This window comes from Laetiporus sulphureus (genome assembly GCF_001632365.1).
Source record: "Laetiporus sulphureus 93-53 unplaced genomic scaffold LAESUscaffold_74, whole genome shotgun sequence".
NCBI lineage: Eukaryota > Fungi > Basidiomycota > Agaricomycetes > Polyporales > Laetiporaceae > Laetiporus > Laetiporus sulphureus.
In genome coordinates, this window is record NW_024468583.1 from 61,381 (window position 1) to 80,047 (window position 18,667).

An 18,667-nucleotide genomic window follows, 5' to 3' on the forward strand; every position below is an offset into this window, starting at 1 on the left:
ATCATCTTCTACCTCCGTGATCCTAGCTGCTTCGACAGCTGGTTCCGGTTCTGCCTCCTTTTCCTTTCCCTTCACGTCGTAGCTGGCGATGAAAGCACGAACTGCTTTGTATCTCGCCTTGCTGTCATCGGAGATGTCTGAGGCCGTGTTTGAAGAAATTGCCCTTGTTGCTTGGCCCCGCTTTGGCATTTTGAATTTGCCTTTGTACTTGGGGTCTGGGCATCACTGTTTAAAAATGAAGGGGTGTTTCCCGCATCGTACACACAGCTTCTTCTTCAGCCATCCTTCTTGTTCCTTGGTGAGGGTGGATACTCTATCCATGACCATTGTGTTGGGGTCTTTCGGGGCCCGTGGTGCCGATGATGATGTTGTTGTTACCGTTCCGCGCTGTCCTGCCTTATCGGCCCTGAACTTGGACTCTAATTGAAGGCATAGGTCGAGATATTCTGGCCATGTGATGGGGTCAGAAATTCCTAGACTGTCTCGTGTGACCATTGCCTGGCATACGTCCTTGCTTCGGTGTTCAGCGATGTAACCGATGAGTGCAGTGTGCCCTAAGTTGGTCTTAGTGGCCCATTGGCAGAACTGTTCTGCAAAGGATACCATCGTGGGATACGTCTTGCCACAGATATCCTTCAGATGCTGCTGCGCATCCTTGTCCAGGTCGAGGGTTCTGTAGTTCACTTTGAGAATGTTGACGAAGTTTTTCCATGTGCCAAGCGCCTGCCGTGCTGCTGCTCTGGTCGCATATTCGGACATGTATGTGAACGCACCACCTTCCAAGTGCAGTAAGGCCGTGGTAATCTTGTGTTCATCGTCGTTGATCTCGTTCCACCACATCCATATACCGAGTTGTTGGAGCCAGTCTTCCAGACTTCCTTTGCCCGAGTAGTGTGGAGGTTCAGCAATTTTGATGCGTGGCTTGTGCGATTGGACTGTGCCAGATGTTTGACCTTGCATCGTAGTGACGCCGCTTGCTTTGAGCGAAGCTAGCTCATGCCGCAGCTTAACGTTAGCTGCCTTGATTTTCATCATTTCTTTGCCCATGTCGAGCATTGCTGCCTGGGTTCCTGTGAGCTCGTCGTTCAAAACCATCATATGCGCATCTTGCACGAGGATCCTATCCTTGAGCTTCCCGATCTCTGTCTGGAGCATTCCCTCCTTGAGTCGATGTTCACTCTTGTTGTTTTGGATCAGTGACTCGAAGGCTTTCTTGTGCTCGTACATCTTGTTTCTGAGCACATTGTAGACCTTGGCGACTTCGGTACTGACCATGAGTTTCATTGCAACAATAACCCATTCGCGGATGTGGTCTGGGACTTCTCCAGGAGCGGACTGTCTGAGCGCATCTTCTAGATGCTCGAACTGGTGTCCATCGAATTCCCAGATGGGGGGAACATAGGCAGGTAAGAGTGATGGGGTTGGGGACGCTGGTCCTCCAACTTGCGATGCAGAATCCTGCGGTCCTAGTGCAGGTTCTGGTGAATTGCACTGCGAGGCACGTGGGGTGCTTCCGTCATGTGCTGACTCGACGTTTGTATGCAGAATGTCATCCATTCTTTGCCTGAACGTGGATGCGTATGCACGATCGGCTCCTTCCATTGTGATATAGATGTAGTTAAACTAATTGAAGATGAAGCCTAGGTACTGCTTGTCCTTGGCTTTCCCAATCTCCCTGATGATCTCGTCTAACCTCTGCTGCTTCCTATCTCCTTGAAGTTGATCCTTCCTATTTCTAGGCAGCACGTGTTGATGACCTGTTTGTCGACGAAGGTGTATTCACGAGTTCCCATGTAGAGGTCTGCGCAGACTTTGTCTAACTCCGATGCGAGGAGTTGTACCTTCTTTCATTTGTCCTGATCAATTCTCTCCCAGAACGCTCCTAATATCAGTTGTAGTCTGAAGCGGGTGGCGGAGACCTGCTTCTTGAGTGTTTCGATGTGGAGGGTGGGCCTGACTTTGGACGGAAGAGGGCGAATGGGTCGTGCATGTGTGTTGACTTTAACGAAGTTGGGAAGGGGTCACACTGGCTGTGAAGCAACAATGATGGGGGGAACGGCGTTAGAAGTGATAATCTCTGGGGGTGGTCTCGGCTTTCGACTGCCTGTAGTGAGACGTCCTTTTCTGGGCTTGTAGCATTTGAGTGGTGGGGTGTGATCACGTGGCTTGTGGATGATTCTGTGCTTTATGATGTGTGTGGTATCTACAACCCTAGCTGCTGCTCGCTGCCTGTCTGTGGACGATGTGCCTAGTGACGCAAGTGTAAGGAGCCTTCCATGCTCCTTGTTGATTTCCTGACGCTTGTAGTGAGCGTCGAGGTCGATCCTGGGGGTGGCCTTGTGCTTTGAGGCTTTGGGCAGCTCAGAGTCTTGCTGAGGCTCACGCTGGGTAGAGATCAGATTGGAATGTGTGTCAAAAAAGCCACACGCTACGGCTGAAACTGCTTGCACTGAAAATACGCGGCCACTTGTGTTAGACACTAAGCAGGGGCACAGAAAATGTCAGATTGTTTCTAATGTCATGGTAACACCGGACAAGAGATCAAAGAGACAAAAAGGGATAGTCACGTAGAACGTGCTGCCCTGATCCCCCTGATCTCAAAAGTATCCCCCTGAACCCTATGTGGCGCAAGAGCCTGTTGACTTACTGGTCGATGTGGCAGACGCAGGAAGGGGTGAGAGATATATGAAGGAGCTGGTAAGCTCAGTGAGTGCTACAGGTAGTAGACGAGGAGAAACAATATGAGGTTTCATCCCCTACATGGCTGGTCTTATATACACGTACAGCGGGCTATCTTACCTAAGCTACCTATCTACGGGTATAAGCAAATGGCCGTACATGAAACAATAGGATGTCCGGAAGTAGAACAATAAGTGGGAAGATCGATGGTTGCCGCAGTAATGCGTGTGCACATCGTGCCTATCTTGGTTTCCCTTTTGTTCTCCAGTGTGAACATCGTACCTATCTAGGCTTCTGGCTAAACTAATAGGAAGCGGAAGGCCGATGCATAACAATAGTCCTTGTTCCCTTTGTTCCCAAATGGGTGCCTCTATTGTATCCTGGAATAGACAGGTCCGACCGTATCATCCATGGGTCTGGACCATAACATGTGGTGTGGACTATCACCTGATCTCTACGCATCACGTCTGTGGCTGAGTGGCGTGAGATATTGGTGAAGCACGTGATCTGTGGTGTGAGAAAAGTCACGTGCGGACTTTGTGGTGAAAATCTGTGACAGCCATTAAAGTCAAGGATGTTTGTACTTGGATGTAAATAAGGAGGTCTTTCGATGATGGCACTGAATGTTTGTATGATCAAACAAGTTGAATCTGTCCAGCAATATTTAATTATATTTCGACGGACTAATCAATGAGCCTAATAACAAAAAGAAATCAGTGCTCTTGCGCACAACTGTAACAAATGACTAGATCAGCAAAATAACCTCAAGTCATCCACTGGAGTGCGGCAAATGCTATAAGTAATATGCTTTATGCAATTTTTCCATGCATTATGCAGAAAAAAATAAAAACACCGCACAACGAAAGGGATGAGCGATAAAGGTTCTGATCACCCATGTAATCTGCTGCCGGGTATACCAACTGACACATACGATCTACAATTACTTCGTTCTTACAAAAAGTTGCCGATATGCGCACAAGACCTCGGTACATGAAAGGGTAAACAAAGAGCAATACCTGAATTTTCAAACGAGCATATTGTCTGCCTACATCACTGGCAGATATGTGTGGAAATACTATGTTCAGGAGGCCATACCTCGAAGAGGGGGTAGAAATTGCACAAAACGCTAGCCATGTATTATAAATTGCGACCAAACAAAAAGGTCCTAATGCAATATAAAATACATAGCAACCTCTCGAGCAGGCTCCACCAGATGAGGACAATTCCTTCAAGTATTCACTACCACTTGAACTAGTGTATTCAACAACCACATGCATTATAAATTGCAGTTCTAATAAGAAGAACCCTAATGCGATAAAAAGTGCATGCTTCAAGAGACCTACATCTACACAAAGGATGTCAAGACTGACTTCAAGACAATACATAACCCTCAAGACTTCAGATCTCTATTGAGCACTTTCTATCTGAAAGCTCCTTAAACGTATCAAAACATTCCATAATCCAGAAAATAGAAACTTGCGCTATATCTATAAAGAGAAAAGCAGTTCACAATCTGCATCACCAACTTTAAAAGAATGTTCAGGACCTGTTGTTTAACTTCAAAAAATGGTATCTGCAAGAGCACATAAGTTCTATTATAAGGATTGGCAATATATGATGTCTATGTTTCTATCAAAATGGAGTCTTTTTACTACTGTGAATGGATAGCACTGGCAGCTTCAAGTGTCACTAAAATGCAATAAATCTAACCAGTAGTAATTCCAATTGATAGTATAAAAAACAAGTTCATCATGGACCAGTTATGAGACACGGATCATCGTGACACATAGTATCCTCACCTACATAACTCCTCGAAGAACCTAGGATGAAAAGGACTTTTAAGCACACTGCAGTGAAAGATCGTCAATTTTCGAATTCGATGTCAATGCCTATTAGCAGTATGATGAGAAAATGGCAGTAGCTGTCAAAAGCCATGACCTACCTAAAAAACTCACCAACCTGCTGCATTAAATATTGAAAACATGAAAATGTGCTGCACTTTACTGTGCTCGTAAGCACCTTAGATCTTTCCACCATGATGAAGTATAAAACTGGATCAAAAAGTAATGAACTGATGTGCAAAATGTTATCCAGTTATACTAGTCACTTGTGCTGTCCTACAACAATCCTGCTGAGATTCTCGGTGCTAAACACACCATAAGGGAAGATCAGCCTACACTTTGATGGAGCTCAGGCCTTAAAAAGGGGGTACTGTCACAAATACAGTCCTTGTGACCCTAACCATTCTCATATAAATACCCTAAGCACCAGCATTAAGCGCTGGACCAGACTATACATCACTTAGTCAGGCATTCAAGCGCACATCTGTATATTAGACGGATGGTGCTGATGCACATAGCATATATATTACATATGCTGGTATAGAGGATAGGTTAAAACGGTTGCCTGAAAGGACTAGATCCAACTTATAGTCTCATGTCCTCACGTGGTCTCCAACGAGCTATGCTGCTATATGGACCTATAGCCGAAAGGTGTCCAGCAAGCATAAACGAGGGAAAAAGTGGTCACATGACTAAAAGCCCTTAAATGGAATGCGTCACAAATGTGCTGATCATACACAATCTGACACAATGGATCATATCTCGATCATAGTTCTCAAGGAAACCATTGAGTCCTCAAATAGATTGTATCAGCACATGACTTATCAGGATCAACCAGAGATCGATTGACTAGTCACCTATATTGTGGCCCATAATAGTCATGAAGATAGATCTCATAGCGTCTATAAGACTGAATCATCAAACCCAATCCTAGTCTCATCAGAGACCTGCTAAAGGATCAGAAAAAGGCAGTCTACGCTATCAATATCCCAAAGATACGACGGAACGGCTTCTTAATAGACTTAGCATATGCGACAACCCGATCCCTGAATAGGATCCTTGATAGGGTTGCGTCATTAAGTCTGGGCCATTCCAGAGCTATATTAAGATAGAATATCTGGATCATTCACATGCATCACTCGGCATACACATTACATACACCTATGATGTCATGAGTCCAGAATGTCTCAAGCACACATCACGTGCAGCTCAGATCCATATAACTAAGTCAGAAGTCTTGGATTCAGCTACGAAGATAGAAGCCAAGAAGTGCGGGGTAACCACACACTTGTATTAGTCTTGGCCAATATCAAGTTAGTAAGCTGGAACACTGTCAGCTGTTTCACTGACAGATGGGGATAAGTATTGCTCGGTCAGAATCTCAGATGGAGATATCTTGGAATTCCTCGGTTAAGGGTACTCACACCACAAGGCATGGTCCAATAGATACACATATGTAGTTATATTTAGGTCCTAACTGCGCAAAGGTCATCACAATGTAGTGGCACCATTAGAAGGTATTTGATGCAGCACCTCACCATTGTGTACTAAAGATAGGATTCCCATCTGCCCTCGATCTGTGGGTCCACCCACAGTATCAGGGGTCCTCAGATCTATTACAGAGATCCTAGTACACAGTGTATTATAATAGTAAGTAGGATAGACGGTATATCAGGGTACTCTCCTGCTTGTATATATATCGCTCCCAACTGGGAGTAGATCTTCAGTTCTATCATACTTTTCCACCTGGGGCTCACTCTTTCTCTGAGTCCTGGAGGGACTGGCTAGCAATCCAGGTCAATGATCATCTGACATAGGACTTCAGGCCGCCCAACTGAGGGCCTGCTTGTAGTTGACTCGTGAGAGTCATTATCCTGCCACCACCCACTCAGTCGACATATCATGCTCGACCTCTCCGAGTTGGTTCTGGATGTTAGAGGTAATTCATGTCTAGTCAGGATCACATCAGTGCCGACACATTAGCTTGTGTTCGGAGGATATTCCTGAGTGATTCGTGACAAGATTGGTTTGTCACAGTGTGCTCCACCAACCTCAGTGGGTGAGATGAGGTAAGCTTGGTGCTTTCATGATAAGCCATACATAATTAAAAATTCTCTGAGGATGCTCTCCTTGCCACGTTGTGAATGCTTGAATGTTCATGAATTTATTCAGTTTAATCATATTGTCACGGCGCATCAGATCCTGTGCCCTAAGGCAAGGAAATGGCAGCAAGATGCTTGCCAGCATCCAGTGACCTGCACAAAAAAGGGGTTTGCCCAGGTAGGGCCAAACCAGGCATGCAGTGACATGCAGCCTAAAAAGGGGGCTCAAAGGGCCCTTAGCCTTATGCTCACAACAAGGGGGTGAATTGGCTGTTAGGCTGCATGAAATAGGTGAATGAATCTAAGGTCTTCCCTTAGATCCTCATGTGCTTATATACATGTAGTGGTGGACCCTGGGTACCCTAACTATAGTGTACTTACTGGGGTCCTGTCCTGTCTACATGTGAACATATTGCCAAAACCAGTAATGGTTCTGGACTTTGCTATAGCAACTATCTATATGAGTAGCTGAAGTGGTGCCACTTATTGAGTGGCCAATGGGGGTTCTGCCATAGCACATATTCTAATGCTGGTGCTACTATTTGGCAGCCATGTAGTTGGTGCTGCTATTGAGTAGTGAATTGAGTGCTTGCTATCTTGATGGTCCAATGAGCACAGATAAGCCTATTGTGGGCCAAAGAGTTCCATTCTGGGCAAGTGGCCTGGTGTCACGTGATCAACACCTGATAACTTCTGAATAGAGCAAGTGGCCAGTGTCACGTGACTGGGTGGCTGAATCATGGGTGCTTGGTGGTCATGTGGTAGACACAGTCATATCCGTGATGTATATGGTGATATTGTGCTGTTTGTCTAAGTATCCACTTTGTGAGACCAATATGAAGGTTGGCATCCAAATAATCACTTGTGGTTGCCGAATGATGACTTTATTGATGCAAAAAGAAAGGTGCCACTTAATACTGTGACACATATGTGTCTTGGTCAATATGGCATGTTAGCGCACTTGAATCAATAATATCATTGCTGTGGCTGGCCCTGCCCCTCCTTCTCCCCAGATTGTTGTGAGTCTGCTGTGAGGTCTATGTAGCAGGTGAGTGAGAAATGAAGCAACTTCAATGGCAAAAGCTCCATTTTGACTTTGAGGGCATTGATGGATAATTTGAAGCTGTTAGCTGCCAGCTGGTGTAAACAGTTCAGTTAGAAAGTGAACAGCACAGAGGTGACAGAAATGACAAATGTGGTAAGAGGAGCATAGAGCGAAGACCGTGAACATGACACAAACAAATATGCTCAACACAGTCATGTGAAAGAGACATGCATAAGCCTGCCATAAACACCACATTAATTTCAGGCTCAGGCCAGCTTCTGTGCTTCTTTTTGGCTGGTTTGCAGCTTACTCCCATCATCCTTCCCTACTCTCTCTTTACTTTTCAAAGATCAGTCTATCCACATCCATTGAGCACATATAGTCATTTTTTGTTCTAGATTTGCAGTAGAGGCCCTGTTACATTCTTTCTGTTACTCAAGTTTCAATCACCTTAGACTACCATGTTCACCCAAAAAACAGGCCTTTCAGCTATTCACTCTCGCACTTTTGGTGATGGATACTTGCAACAACATCTTCAGCAAATATGAAGTATCAAGCATCTGTATCAGCATCATTGAGCCCTCAGTCACCTGACATTTCCAGTCCAGAAAAGCCTGAATCATTTGGCTCTAGTGCATATCTTGATTCATCCCTCACCTGGAAGACAAACATGAAGTGCCAAAAACCCCCATAGGAAGAGTGCATAAATGGCCAAGACTAACACATCAAGAGAAGTTGGTCAAGGAGAAATCCCTTTATAGTGGAGAGAGAACCTGCATTATGGAGCTGGTGCCTGCTAGCTCAGGCATTGTTGACTTTATTCACATCATGGGGTAGGCAACAAGTGAGAATGAGGTTTGTTGCACATCCTGTATGTGACCATGACTTTCAGTATAAGTTTGTTCACCAACAGCTTTTACTTTTTGAGTACAATACTGGCCAACTTCCTTACACAATGAACTTGGATTGTAGTCAGAACCTTGAGCACAGTAAGCCCTCAGTTACAAAACTTATAGCTCCCTTATTTATTGTTCTTTCAGTGACAGCAAGCCAGCAGTGGCTATTTGACAAGGGTCACACTATATGAATCCCAGAGGAGGAAGACCTGAATGTCATGACAAAGAAGCTCGATGAGTGTAAAAAAAAACTTCCACCACAATCTCGCCATGTGCATTTTAGTGAGGTATGCTTTGATTTTTACATTCAAACAAGCTACTAACTTTATAAAGACCTTTGAGTGGGGCACATGGAAATATACTGTTATAGTGGATGAGGACAGCCCTTGTTTTGTGCATCACCACAAAGATGAAGAAAGGGAGATCATCACTTCTCCATACATCCTCGAGATCCAGAGCTCTATCCATCCCATTTTTGCATTCATAAACATGACTTCAAAACTGAGAAAATGATGAGTGACAGGGATCAGTGGTGTAAGGGACATCGAAGACTAAGCTACACCATGTTGAAGCAGAGAGAACAGTTCGACAATGTATCAGCTGAAGAGCTGAAGGTTTTCAAAGTGCTCGATTGGAAGATGATGGCCCTAGCAGCTCACGCTCCATTGTTACTGAAGCACGTGCATGGTAAGGCCAGATTACCATACTCAAAAAGGGTTGCCAAGCAGCAACATGTCTTTCAAGATGACCAGTCTGCACAACCAGGCCCATTGAATCCATTGTTTGATGAGCCCATACCATACAGGCAGCAGCACATCCCTGATGATGATGAATCTTCACAATCAGGTTCACCGAACTCATTGCTTGATAAGCACTCTGATGATGATGAGTGTGTGCAACCAGGCTCATCGAACTACTTATTGGCTGATGAGCCAATGCTACCATACTCAAAAGGGGGAGCCAAGCAGTGGTGCATCTCTGATGATGACAAGTTTTTGCAACCAGGCCCATTGAACTCATTGCTTGATGAGCTCATGATGTCAAGCCCAGTGAACTCAAGTGATGATCAGTCTGTGGAAGTAAGCCCATCAAAGTCAACTGCTGCAGGTCGCACAATACTGTCTAACCCCTCAGATAACCTATTCTTCACCAGTGATGCCACTAAACCTAGACTCAAATTGACGAAACACTCAAGCTCCTGGAAGCCTAAAAGAAAAGGAAAGGGGAAGGGAAAAGACCTCTCATGATGGCTGTTCTTGTTTGCATGTAAGCTGCCATGTCACTTTCACACAGAATTGACCACTTTACAAAACACTAGTTCACATTTCACCCACATATTACACATTGAAAAAGTGTCCGTGGTTTCTACATTACAGTGATTCTGCCTTAAAGCCTTCACCATAGTGACTCAGTGCCATGCGCAAATTGCTGCAAAGATGACTGCTCAGATTACACAGACAGTTGCTCCGTTGAGCTCTGCAGTCTCACACATGGCACAAGAGGAGTCTATCATGCTCAAATATGTTTCAGCTGCACGTATCATAACAATAATCTTAGCTACAAATGCAGATAGGATATATATGCTGTGAAAGAGAATTGGAAATGGTGAGTAGACAAAACAACAAGGGCAAGAACTTCACACAGTGGCCCATGTGCAAGGTGGACCAAGTTGATGAGATGAGAGTGATATAGTAACACAATATGTCCTCAGGGGTCAAAGCCAATGCTATTCAGGTGCATATGGTAATGAGGATCAAGCCTAAGATGAGCGGAGTGAGGCAGGTGGCTGCATGTGCATAAGGGATCACAGGTCACTCTTGCCACCTGAGTGGGGTGTTGTGAGTGTTGCAGTATGTGTGGCACTGCTTGAAGTGGAAGATGCAGGGAAAGTTGAGTGGGTAGAAAAGGCAAAGTGGATGGGTGGAAGGATGGGTTCTGTAGTGAATGGTAGAATGCTGCAAGAGCCTGAGCATGAAGGGAATGGAGGGATGTAATCATGTACTGTGAAGTTCAGTGATCAGTTACTGTAAGCACCCCAGACTGCCAGTCCTGCAAAACTGAAATGTAGAAGTGACAGTGCCCAAAGCACATGTCCTGGTGCACTTCTCTCATATGAGCAATCAATGTGAGGCCACGTCCTCTCCATCACACAGCAGCATATGTCAATGGTCTGTCCATGATTAACCCATGGATAAACCACTGACATAGGTATGAATGGTCTGATGAACAATGAACTGTTGCCACATCAGCTCTCTAATCCTTGACAGGCCCAATGAACAGAAAACCCTACATACCTTTCAAAACTGTGATAAAACATGGCTTCTGTGAGCCAAAGTCATCGCCACGAAGTCAAATTTCCACTCAAACAGAATATGAGCCATTGCTGAAAGCAGTCAAGAAAACTCATCCACATTTCTGTTGATTTGCTGATATATTCAAATGCTGCCATCAGCACAGCTGAAGGTGAAAGTGAGGTTTCCTTCTGGCTGAAGCTTGATCCAGCATAGTGAGCTGACCAGATCACAGAGGACACAAGACAATTCTGATGACTGCTTATATTATGCCCCTTAAGGTCATGTTCGAAGAACAGTCCAATGGGTTCATGAATGTGCTATGCAGAATGCTCAGGATTATGAAAATGAGAGATGAGACAGTTTAACACACCACATGCTTTGTAAGGCCAACATCCATCATTGAAAGTGTACATCATCATCTTCTACACAGACATGAAATGGCACTCAGCACAATTCTCATGATTGATTGTCCTTGGAGAATGTCAATGGCTGCATATGAATACTTGCAAAAGTTCCTGAGCTGCAAGCTTGAGCTGTTCTGCAAACTTCTTCAAATCAATCAACTAACCTGGCTTTGCCAATGTTGTACTATCACAGTAGTTTCAGTTTTGGACAGTTCAGGATGGTCTTCAATGCTCCCAGGATTAGACTATGCTAAGTGCCACACATCAGCCTGCAGAGAATCATCAAAGGATAACCTGCGTACCTGATTGCGGATCAAGTTTGAGTCACCTCAAAGGTGATCAATGCACATCATTGAAGTGCGCATCAAGTGTGGCCACTACTAAGCTACTGAGACACCAGGACATGAGATGCAGCACAGTGAAAGGGTGGTCTTCTGAGCTCAAATATGACAACACATTCCTATGAAGGCTCAGCCAGTGACCCCATGCTGAGGATGTTAAATGTCATGCAGCACAGTGGGTGCACGCTTCCATCACAGATGACAATATTATCTGCTGCAGGCCATTAGACTCAATTCATGAGGGAGTCCAATCTGGCCTTAGAAAACCCATTACAAAAGTTTGTTACACTCCATTACAAAAATTGTTACAGTCATTATAAAAGTGTTACACTACATAAGGAGAAGGAGGGTGTAATGAGAGAAGGAAAAGAGGAACGGTCAAGCACCTTCAGATGTTTAATACTCATGCACAGTGACAGCCTGCCCTAACATTGGACATCTAGGTCTTGTGATGATAGGCTAGATCCTGTGTCACTAGGCATCTAAATCTCATGGCAATAGGGTGTCTAGCAAATATAGCCATTCATGCAGCCACTGTGCTTCTCTTTGACAGCAAGGGTAGTAACATCCAAACTTTGCTCATGCTCACACTTTCTGGCTGAATTCTGCATTCAAGCCATATAAAAATTATTCTAAACACATGTGTGCACCCTTCATGTGTATGGAAGTTCAAATCTTCGAAGTCCAACATATGGTCTGCAATACATGTATGTACCAAAAGACAAAGGCAGCTACAGCATGATCAATTCAAGAGATTTCACAAGAGGAGTCCTGTGCAGCCAGTTGTATTGCCAGATGAGTGACCAGTGATGGAGGAGTTCATTCTGTGCCTACGGCTTCTGAGAAGTGCAGCATCATATGTAGCAGCATTGTCAACAATGCAAGTCATACTACTAAAAGAAAAAAAACACACAGAATCTGAACACCCTGAGTCTGCATATATCAGGATGTTAATACAAATTAGCAGCAGCATCAGATGCAAAGAGTCAATATGAACCAAATAGCAGATCACACATATCATATCATCATTCATCTGTGTGCACAGGCTGTGAGACAAAGTCTCTAAATGTGTCCTCAGAGTTGTTATCAGATGTACTAGATGAGGTAAGGCAATTGGCTTTATGAACTGTACTTTGCAGCATTTCACCTTTGTCAGAGATGCCAGCCACTGTGCATTGTAGAAGGATTGCAGAAGACCATGGACATATTGATGGCTGGATTTGGGCAATTTTGCTGACAGCTGTAACATGCAGGGCAGAGTCCAGTTTTTTCTAGCTTGAGGGGCCCTGGACATGACTTGATATGTGTCTATAGCATGACACAGATCATCGAGATCTTCATTGTGCCATGGAATTTGTGCGTGACAAATGACCTTAAATTTGTGACTGGCCTCAATGTTCATGTGATCTGAGCTCATGCCCATAATATCGAGCATGTTGAGAACATCCTCAATGTTACTCCAGAGCAGATGTGCTTCAGCCTTATTTGCATTTATAATGTTCATCCTCCTGACAAAGATCTGCATAGGATGGTGAGTGACAGCACTCTTCATTGAGTTGGGTCGAACAGTGTACTCCTTGGCACCATGTGTTACAGTGCAATGTTACATCACCTTCAGCTTTCTTCTGGAGTGCATCTGCTCTTTCTGCATTATGAAACTGCACATGCACTCACTGCAGCTTCACAGTACAAGAACATATGAGGTTAGACTGACTAATCGTGTTGCATTTGAAGACAAGAGGGAATTCCTGGCCAGATCAGATTTGCTGCAGGAACTCATGCAGTAACAGGAAGATTACTTCCTTGTTCCAGCATGAACTTAACTCATGCTCCAGTCTAAGAGAGGTTCATTGGCATCTGACCCATCACCAGAGCCATCTATGAAACCTTGCACTGCTGCTTGAGTGGCACTGCGAGGCAGCACATTGTTGACAGTTAAGACATGCTTTCCACGCAGATAATCTCGGAAATGAGCCTGTAAACATAATTAGACAATCATGATGAATCACTGTGTGCTCATGAAATATGAACATTGAACAGATTGTTATCTCAAGGACCTGTTTGACCCTGAGACTTGACTGCAGACATGTCTGTACTTGTGACCTCATCTTCATCTTCATGATATCCTCCTTCATTGATGTCCATCCCATTCAGGCCTTCTTTTGAGTGATGAGTGCAGTCATGGGCTTCCTTGCACTCAGCTTGCATAGCTGCCAGTGCCTGCTAAACACCTTCCTTGATCCCGTCTGATACAGCAGATGACATGGCTTGTATAAGCTTGAACAATGGGGCATTGTCACAGAACCCGCTGGCAATCCACCCAACAATTCAGATGGAGGTGTGCAGGTGTGAACCTGTAGCACACAAGATGGACAGACCAACTTAGGATAGGTGCACTGAGTGACCCCACTGTCCATGAGCCATGTGGCCAATTGGTTCTGAGCATGAGCGAGATTGGGCAAATGAGCAGCAGCAGTAGATGATTATCATTTCCAGAGGACTGTAGATTCTGCATGGAAAGTCACTTTGTGATCCTCATCATGGTTCTATGTATGTCATAGGCCCACATCAGTAAGCAGACAAGTGTGCAAAGAAAGTCAAATCACCACAAGCGAAGGGATGATCTCATTACCAAAAGCTGTGACCTCATCACCAGAGGAAAGCACCGTCTCATGATAATTCCTCGATCACATCAAAGTGCCACCAAATACTACCTAGAAGTGCAAGAAGTGAGACATATGGTTTTGTGAGCTAGATAAAGAACCTTGACAAATGTGAACCTGATGTGCAGCAGTTGCACGATGGGCAGACATGACTGACTTCAGTTCACAACAGAGAGCATCAGCCACTTGAAGTTCTTTGATCATGTCTTGCTTCATCTCATCATCTTCACTGTCACTTTCACATCCATGTGTGGCTTCATACATCTCCAGTTAGTCTACACCATCAGACATGGCTGAATTTATCCAAGGTCAAACAGCACCATCTCATTGATTCAGGAATTCAGGATGAGATTAAGTGGTGAGACACCTATCTGTAATATGAAGAGCTCGAGCTGAAGTCAGCATTCATCAGCATGAAAACAATCAGGAACTGGAAACTCACATCATGGCACCAACTATCTGTTGATTGATGTGCCCTGGATGATGCACCACCATCCACAGGTTTCTTGAAGCGTTTGGGAGACAAATTGCCAGTATCCATTGAAGTTGGCTCCTCCTAAGATGGAGGCACTAGGTTTGTCACAGGTTTTCACAACAAAGTCCACATGTGACTTTTCTCACACCACAGATCATGTGCTTCACCAATATCTCATGCCACTCAGCCACAGATGCAACATGTAGAGATCAGGTGATAGTCCACATCACATGTTATGGTCCAGACCCGTGGATGATACAGTCAGACCTGTCTATTCCAGGATACAATAGAGGCACCCATTTAGGAATAAAGGGAACCAGGACTATTGTTCAGAATCATCTAGGCAATCAGCTCAAGGTATAGCTGTTACCACGATAGGATGGATCATCTCACAGTTGATACTGATGAAGATGGATCTTCTCACCTATTGTTCTGCTTACGGATAGATCTTCTCACTTATTGTTCCATGTATAGTTTAGTTGCCTAGATACGTAGATAGCCAATCATCTATTTTATAGTAGTGGTACGATGAAGGTTATGTAATCAGGCTCCTGTACACGTATATAAGACCAGCATGTAGAGGACGAAACTTCAGATTGTTTCTCCTTGTCTACCACTGTAGCACCCACTGAGCCTACCAGCTCTACCATATATCTTTCACCCTTCCATATGCTTGCTTCACCAACAAGTAAGTGTTAGGCTCTCAAGCCACTTTAGAAATCAGGGGGATCAGGGTGGCACATTCCACGTGACCATTCCTTTTTTAGTCTTTTTTGATCTCTTGTTCAGCGGTGCTGTGACATTAGAAACAATCTGATCATTTTCTGTGCCCCTGCTTAGTGTCTAACACAAGCAGCTACATATTTTCAGTGCAAGCAGTTTCAGCCATAGCACACAGCTTTTTTAACACACACTTCAACCTGATCTCTACCTGGTGTGAGCCTCAGCAAGATTCTGAGCTGCCCAAGGCATCAAAGCACAAGACCACTTTCAGGATTGACCTCGATGCTCACTACAAGCATCAGAAGACAAATAAGGAGTGCGGAAGGCTCCTCACACTTGCGTCACTAGGTGCATTGTCCACAGACAGGCAGCGCGCAGCAGCTAGGGTCATTGATACCATGCATATCATCAAATGAGGCATCATTCGATACCCTCATGACTGCACCCCACTGCTTGAATGCTACAAGCCCAGAAAAGGACATCTTACCATGGGTAGTCACAAACCGACATCACCCCCAGAGCTCATCACATCCAATACAGTTCCTCCTTCCATCATCGCTCCCATTCTAGTTTGGCCTCTTCTGAAATTCATAAAGACCAACACCGTCGCACGTCCCATTCACCCACTCTCATCTAGAGTTAGACCAACGATCCACATCGAGATGCTTATCAAACAGGTAGATGCCACTCGCTTCAGGCTCCAAGCCTATTCTAGGAGCATTCACATACCACCTCAAGGACAAACATCAGGGGCTCATTTACAGCCTCACTACAGAGCTCAACAAAGTCTGTGCTGACTTACATACTGGAACGTGCACCTATACATTTATTGAGAAGCAGGTTTTCAACATGGTCTGTTTGGAGATAGGAAGCATTAGCTTCAAGCAGATAGGAAAAGAGGAAAGGCTGCAGGACATCACCAAAGCATTGGTGTTTATCACAAAGAAGCAATACTTGAACTTCTTGTGCTAGTTACATTTTTTACCTCGCAATGTCAGAGACCGATCATGCACATATGTCCACCTTCATGCAGAGAATGCAGGATGTGCTCCAGCCAAATATCGAGACAACACACGATGGAAGCACACTCCATGCTTCTAGACAGCCATCACCTGAGCTCAGCCCTTAGAACTCCGCATCACAGATCGGAGGACCATCATCCCTGACTCCATCACTCCTCCTCACCTATATACCTCTGGCATAATCGTATAATGGACACCAATATGAGCATCTTGAAGATGCCATCAGACAGTCCGCACCCAGCAAAATTCTTGACAACATTCGTGAATGGGTAATCGTTGTCATGAAGTCCATGATCGACAATGAGCTTAAGAAAATGTATAATGTCCTCAGCGACAAGATGTACGAGCACAAAAGGCTTCTTGAGGCCTCCCTCGCATCTGCTCAAACTGAACGATGACTTAAGGAGGCAGTACTCAAGTCCGAGAACAAGAAACTCTCAGACTCAATCAAGGCCCAGGATGCCCATGTGATCATCCTCAACAATGAGCTCACAGTGACACAAGGAGCAATGCTAGACATCAGCAAGGAAATGATGGAAATCAAGTCAGCAAACACCAAGCTGTGACATGAGTTAGCTTCACTCAAAGCAAGCGGCGTCCCAACAGCGCAAGGTCACACCTCCGGCATGGTCCAAACACACAAACTGCACGTCAAGATAGCTGAACCTCCACACTACTCGGGTAAAGGAAGTTTGGAGGACTGGCTCCAACAACTCGGCATCTGGATGCGGTGGAATGAGATCGACGACAATGAGAGAAAGATTACTATGGCATCACTGCACTTGGAAGGTGGCACATTCACATACATGTTAGAATACACAACTAAGGCAGTGGCATGGCAATCACTCAGCACTTGGGAAGATTTCATCGACATTCTCAAAGTAAACTACAGGACCCTCGACCTGGACAAGGATGCATAACAGCATTTGAAGGAGATCTGCGCAAAGACCTACCCCACGATGCTCTCCTTCGCAGAAAAGTTCTGTCAATGGGCCACCAAGACCAACTTGGGGCACACTGCACTCATCAAATATATCACTGAACACAGGGACAAGGACGTGCACCAAGCAATGGTAACATGAGACAGCCTAGGAATCACTGACCACATGGCCAGAATACCTTGACCTATGTCTTCAATTGGAGTCCAAGTTCAGAGCTGACAAGGCAGGACAGTGTGAAATAATGACAGCATCACAGGCACCATGAGCCCTGAAGGGCCCTAATGCAATGGTTGTGGATCGAGTATCCACACTCACCAAGGAACAGGAAGGATGGCTGGAAAAGAAGCTGTGCATATGATGCAGGAAACACCCCTTCGTATTTAAACAGTGCTGTCTGGACCCCAAGTACAAAGGCAAATTCGAAATGCCAAAGTGAGGCCAAGCAATAAGGGCTATAACCACACCAGCATCAAGCAGTTCCGATGATGACAAAGTGAGAAAAGAAGCAGTCTGTGCTTTCCTCACTAGCTACAATGCAAAGGACAAAGAGGCAGAACTGGAACCAGCTGTCAAAGCAGCTAGGATCATGGAGATGGAAAGTGATGAGGATTTTCTTTGGTGGGTTCTCTGAGGTCTGGCCAGAGTTTCCATAGACATTGTAATAGTACCTACTCGCTCTCACATGTATCAGTATTAAGTTTTCTTTATATTGCATCAACTGGTTCATCAAAACATGCAATCGATCTACCTGTTCACCTCAAACAGGGAGTAAGGGAAGTCCAGACTGAGGTGCTCCTTGATTCAGGAGCATATTCTTGTTACATCAACCTACAGCTAGTTGATCAGTTGAATCTTGCTACGATCACACTTGAAGGAGATCAGGGTTTATAACACAGATGCATCTCACAACAAGGGTGGAACCATTAAGAAAAGGGTTCTTCTCAGTATAACTATCAGAAACCACATGAGCAGACAAAGTCTTCTGGTTACCAATATCGGCCACAAAGACGTTATACTAGGCATGAGTTTCCTCAAGGAGCACAACCCTGAAGTAGATTGGGGAAAACTCACGGTCGATTTCACCCAATGCCCAGAAAGATGCACACCCTCACAGGTAGCAGTCCAGGAGGCGGACCTGGAAGACACAAACATCCCCCACATTGAAGACTTAATGGAGTTCATCAGTTCCCAGGAGTTAGGTGATAACTGGAATGACATGGACAGCTTCATTCAATGGGTGT

General features: G+C 44.8%; 1 protein-coding gene across 1 annotated transcript; it reads left to right on the plus strand.

Annotated features, from left to right (window-relative positions):
- Nucleotides 1-9,126: 9,126 nt before the first annotated feature.
- LAESUDRAFT_764356 (uncharacterized protein) lies at nt 9,127-9,545 on the plus strand (the record flags this gene model as incomplete). Its single annotated transcript, XM_040913428.1, has 2 exons — nt 9,127-9,452; nt 9,518-9,545. 2 exons carry the CDS (start codon nt 9,127-9,129, stop codon nt 9,543-9,545), a joined length of 354 nt encoding a protein of 117 aa, XP_040758493.1.
- Between the last annotated feature and the right edge of the window lie 9,122 nt (nt 9,546-18,667).